This window comes from Sinocyclocheilus anshuiensis, unplaced genomic scaffold (assembly GCF_001515605.1).
Source record: "Sinocyclocheilus anshuiensis isolate Anshui unplaced genomic scaffold, SAMN03320099.WGS_v1.1 scaffold336, whole genome shotgun sequence".
Taxonomy (NCBI): Eukaryota; Metazoa; Chordata; class Actinopteri; order Cypriniformes; family Cyprinidae; genus Sinocyclocheilus; species Sinocyclocheilus anshuiensis.
The window spans coordinates 443238-449134 of NW_015555712.1; the positions used below are offsets into that span (position 1 = coordinate 443238).

Genomic DNA, 5897 nt, shown 5'->3' on the forward strand with positions numbered 1-5897 from the left:
TGATTAACGGGATTAATGTTAGTATATTATGCGACACTGATAACTGTAAGGCAATACTGGAAAGCATTCCAGTAAGCTCAGTTTTACACAAAATTAAACAACATAGGCTAGCCTTACTAAAATATAGCCACTAGATGGCAGTAAAAGACTAGAGTGAATGGCATTTATGCAGCTGAGAGTGTTACGTTAAAACCCATCATTGTGACATTTTTGTCATTAAATATAATTTACATGAAATATTCAATATTTTCTCATTTTGTTTTCAATGCAAATATTGAGGTACACTCATTATTATGTTTGACTTCAAGCTGTAGGCCTTCATATATAATTAGGCTATGTAATTTGACCACTCTAGGCCCTTATTGACATTGCCTGAGCCTGCAAAGTAAATGACAAAGCATCTGTTTTACTTTATGTTGATTGATTGATTGATTGATTGATTTATGGAGCAACGAAAGAAACAGGAAAACAACAGCTTCACAGATAATAAAATGAGCCATATAAGCAAACCTCAGACCAAAATTCTCACATCCAAATAGACACCTGAATTACACATTCAAAAAGAAATATATTTGGAAAACTTATTTTCTTTATATAGTCCAGTATTTTATCAAATGGGTTTGCAAACATAAGCAAAAAACATTTAACATGACAGTAAATATTTGGAGAAACATTAAATATGCCAACAGTAATGATTGCTCAATAAAGTCAAATTGCTGGTGACTTTTTTCTATTTGTTTTGTCTTGGAGTCTGTAACTAAGAATACAAGCATTACAATACAGTCATTTGAAACCAATTGAATAAATAAATAAAAACAAATAGCATAGCACTGCTGTACAGTTGCATATATTTTATGCACATATATCAATCAGAATTTAGAGGAAATACAAAGAAAAATAGTTACTGGAATGTTCTTTCAAAAGGTTGTCTGAAAAGATATTGTTCATTGACATCATTTTTGTACGTTCATAGAGATCTCTGTGAGGCCTGAAAATGTAATCTTCACATGGGTAATTTAATTTACAATGATTAAAGGAAAATAATAATAAATACACATTTCAGTTATTTTGAAGTTCTATCAATTGGCACAGATCTGTTTCTAATCGCTTTTCGAATTATGTCTTTGATTTCAGCTGTGTTTAAAACATAAATTATAGGATTTAGCATTGCTGGGACAGCGTAAGCCAGAGATGTACTGATGACCCTTGAATTGGATGTGCTATAAAGCAATAATGAAGTAAGGTATGTAAAGAATATTGGGAGGAAATATATTGCTACCAACAACAGGTGAGAAACACAGGTCTTTAGAGCTTTTATGCGTCCTTCCCAAGTTCTTATTTTCCTTACAACAAAAAAAATGCCCAAATATGACAGGCCTATGACGAGCATTGGTGCTATAAGGTATAAAGTTGAATACAGAAATCCCATAATCTTATTAACGTAATTATCATTACATGCCAACCTATACACTGGTCCATGATCACAAAAATAACTCAGTATCACATTGGACTTACAGAATGAAATTTGGGTGATCAAAGACACCATTGAGGCCACAATAACAGAATTAAACACCCATATTGCTGAGAAAACAAAACACATATTGCTATCGTTCACAATAACATGGTATCTTAATGGCAAACAAATTGCAATTAAACGATCATATGCCAGAACAACAAGAGTGAGACTTTGCATAGAACTGAAGAGGAACACAAAAAACATGTTCACCAAACAAGCATTGTAGGAGATGTACTGTGAGTCAAACAGCAAAGTCTTCATCATGTTAGGAATCAGTGCATTAGTTTCACCAATATCAGCCAAGGCCAAGTTAAAAACACCAATGTACCTTGGACTGTGTAGGCTCCGGTCAAGAGCAATAATGAAAAGGACTATAGAGTTCCCAATTACAGTTATAAAATAAATCATAAATAAGAATATATAATAATAATTGCTGTAAGGTATACCTGAAAGTCCAAGGATGAAAAAGTATTCAGGATGAACAATGGAAATATTCTGAGAAAAACTTGCATTTAAAGAACTCATGGTGTTTTCCACAAAATAGAAATTACCACAAAGATATACTAAATTTAGAGAATTCACAAAATTGTCGTTTCACACTTTTAACAAGTATTTTCAAATGCTCAAAATATACCTAAATAAATTTGCTGCATAACATTTTAATCACCTGTATATGAAGATAAAGCTTTAGTAACTCTCATCCCTCGTGAACTGCCTTGAATTACTCAGCAGTCAACAATTGTCTCTATTCTCTCATGCAGCAAAGATCACTGTGTATCTGCATTACTGATCCAAATATATCTTCTGATTCATCTCTTGAGAGCTTTCAGAAAACTGATGTAATTTTGCAGTACATGCTTTGGTCAGTAGTTTGTATGTATGTTTTATTAACTGGTCTGTAAAAATCTCTACTTTGTTAGTTTATTATGTTCAATTCATAGTGTTTTTCTGTAAACAAAGAGATGAGTGTATCACAGTAATGTCTATATGGCAGTACTATAATATAATACATGTTATGTGATTAGTTAACGTCAGGTGGAGACAATGAATGGGGCAGCAATTACAAGTTGTGAATGAGTATAAGGCTAATGTTACAATATAAGGATATTAGTTTTGTATTATCCAAAGTTGCCATTATCTGAGGTTTTCTCAAGTCTTAACATCATCTGAAATCTTTACAAAAGCAATCCAAACTGGAGCTGGTGTAAAAAGTAATAGGCTAGAGCACGCCAGCGTGTAGCGCCGTTGCACTTCAGGCATCCCGAGTTTGAGTCCAGAGGCCAGAGGAGTGTAGTCCCTGAGGCGAGGGCAGGTCGACGACCAACCAAGGTGGAGCCGGAGGGACAAGGGAGCCCGGTGGAGCTGGTGGACTAACAGGCCACAACAGAGAGGAGGGAGATAGGAGCCATGATGGAGCCACTGCGTCACAGGGCCGAAGCAGAGTCCGGGACTCGGAGGCTGGAGGCGGAGACAAGGGATCCCCTAGCCATGACGCCGATGGAGACTAGCAGACCACACCACTGATGTTGGGCTGAGGGACTGACAGGAAGCAGCGGAGGCAAGGCTGAGGAAGCAGTAATGATAGGAGGCGGGAGAGGGAGGCTGGGTGGGAAATCATGACAGATAGACAGTTCAGGGCAGACTGACAGTTCTCGGATGAACATAACCGTCTCGGGAGGAGCATTGGATGTGTGTCCGGCCCACACACACCAATGGCGAAATCCATGACCGGGAGCGGCACGGACAGGGGAACAACCTCTGTGGTCATTACAGGACAGACGGATAATTCAGGGCAGACAGACAGTTCAAAAACAGCCTTCTGTATCAGGAGAGGCAGAGAGTTTAGAAGGAGATGGTAGAAGAACTGGCATGTCCACAAATATATCCATAATTCCCTCTGAGCTTAGCCTTTGCTCACCCTCAACGGTTGTGCAGTGGAGAGGGGCTTTCCTTCGTGCCCTCACACTCCACTGAGACATCCTCAGCGGCGGGCTTCATTGCCGGCTCTTGCACTTGGTCAGACGTAGTATGAGGCTTTGGCTCCGGGGCGATCCTCAGCTCTGACGCTCTATTTGGCGATGGCTCATCAGTCGCGGTGGACTTTGGCTCTCCATCTGCGGTGGGCTCTGGCTGATGCTTCGCACAGCGGGGTGATGTTTGGCTGGGCTCTGGGTCTGGCTGCGAGACGTCTGCAAGGTGTGGCTGGACGTTGATATTGCAGTCGACATCCGCTTCGTCCACTGTGAGTGTGGATTCATTCACCCACAGAGCGAATCCGATGTAATCCTTCAGGGTCCAGCATGGATCTCCTCTGGGCGTGACGAAGCAAATATCGTCATCCAGACCACACCAGAGCCCCTCCTTCAAGCAGACGTCATCGCAGCTCGCATGATGGCAAGTGTCGAGGAACTCCTCCACATAGTCCTCCAGATTACAGCCGTTTCGAAAAATAAAAATCGTTCCTCCTTCTAGCAAAATATTGCCCCTCATCAGGGCAACATTAATGGATGCAATGTCCAGTTTTCTTCTCATCTTGGTTAGGTATTCTGTCACAAACGTTGTGTAGATGAACATGCACGAAGATGAAGGTGAAAGTATAACAGTCTTTACTCTTTAATAAAATACACACAAGGTAATCCACACAAGGAGGGCTTGAAACACACATATACATTGACGATACATGACAAACTAACACAAAACCGACAGGAACTTAATTACACAGACCAAATGAGGATAATTAACAAGACACACCTGAACATACAGTAATGACGAACTCAAATCAGAAAACAGTGCAAACTCATTCCAAGTCTCAAACCAAAACCGTGACAACCTCAGGTAACAATGGTTCACACCAAGGACAATAGAGTTTTAAAAAATTGTTCTAGAATTAAAGGTGCTGTATGTCATTTTTTGAATGTGCTAAAGCATGAAATACCATAATATGTTTGCAGACAACAAAGCTAGTCAGTCAACATTCAGTTATTGTACTTTGAAATGTGCATTCTGTGTCTGAATGTCTGTTTTTGTTTTGGTCTGTGTGATTGTGCCCACTACTGATTTTATTTAAAAAGAGTTTCATCAGATACATTTACTTGAATGTACACATTTAATGACAGTGAAAGAGAAAGATGAAACATGTCTTCAGCACTTTTAAATGTGCTTCCCAGGTTGTAATTTTGATTAAAGTGAGAAAAATGTCAATATATGTCAGGACTTTAATGATCAATGGTGCTAGAATGTATAGGGCTGTGCTGAGGTTTTCCATTGCCATTGGATTGCCATTACATGCCAATTTGTACACAGGTCCATGAACACAATAATAACTGTTCTGTTGGAAGTATTGGAGGTCCATACTACTAAAAACACTAAAGACATGACAGTATTAGTTACTGTATAATATAGGCTACTTTTGTGTAATGGTGGATTGTAAGCCAAAAAAGTGCATTTCGAGTGCATGTGGATTTGTGCATATGTGTATCTATTGCGCATATTTTTGGATACTTGGCTTTTGTAGATGTGTTGTATAGACACTACTATAATACTACTATAAACACTAAAGACATGACAGTATTATTTACAGTTGCATGATATCTTAATAGAAGACAAATTGCCATGAAGTGATCATATACCATAACAACAAAAGTGAAACTCAGAGTAACAGTACTATAATAATACTCTATGCACAGTAATACTATAATACTCTACGCACAGTAATATAGAGGTTCACAAAAAAACATGTTAGCGAAACAAGCACTGTAGGAGATGCACTGTGAGTCAAAACAGAAAAGTCATGTTAGGAATCACTACATTAGTTTCACCAATATCAGTGAAAGGAGTGAAATTATTTCCTTATAAAATAAATTCTTTGTGAAGCCAAACACTCTCGCAATGCAAATGCCATGCCACAAAACACTGGGCTTTGATCTCCTCGTAAAGCCAAACACTCAGAAACAATGGGCTTTGATCAAGATAGGAAGATCTGGAAGAAAGACCATCTGCTCTTCAGTCCCTTCACCCATCCTTCCCCCCCCTGGGCACATGGTCCAGGTCACTAAAAGTTGACAGAGAAATGCCAAGAACTCAAGTTGCTATGCTCACATAAAACATTTACTATATCTTCAGGATTCATGATCGTAAACTTTTCATGTTTGGTGTCATTTTAAAGGTCTTTGTGCGATTGGTAAATTGGTTTCAATTTCACAGTAGTCATTTATATTATGAGAAAGATTCAAAACCTTTGTAGAATTATGTTCTGCTGAGGAGGGGGTGTGTCCCCCTTTAGGCCTGTGGGAATGTTTATCTAGCTCCAGCCAGGTGCAACCCTGGAGCACGGGAACCTAAAAGACCAAAAGGTCTTTTATGTTTTTACAACTGATTTAAA

At 38.7% G+C, this 5897-nt stretch overlaps 1 protein-coding gene and 1 pseudogene across 1 annotated transcript; both read right to left on the bottom strand.

Moving 5' to 3' along the window:
• Window positions 1-1063: 1063 nt before the first annotated feature.
• Window positions 1064-2044, bottom strand: LOC107672090 (olfactory receptor 1500-like). The gene has a single exon (XM_016465178.1). The coding sequence runs from the start codon at window positions 2039-2041 to the stop codon at window positions 1064-1066; it is 978 nt and encodes a 325-aa protein (XP_016320664.1). The 5' UTR covers window positions 2042-2044.
• A 2578-nt stretch (window positions 2045-4622) lies between these two features.
• LOC107672092 (olfactory receptor 51A7-like) overlaps window positions 4623-5897 on the bottom strand; it is an 8012-nt pseudogene continuing 6737 nt past the window's right edge.

Coding starts and splice junctions, on each gene's coding strand:
- LOC107672090 (XM_016465178.1), bottom strand. CDS start 2,041: ATGAGTTCTTTAAATGCAAGTTTTTCTCAGAATATTTCCATTGTTCAT.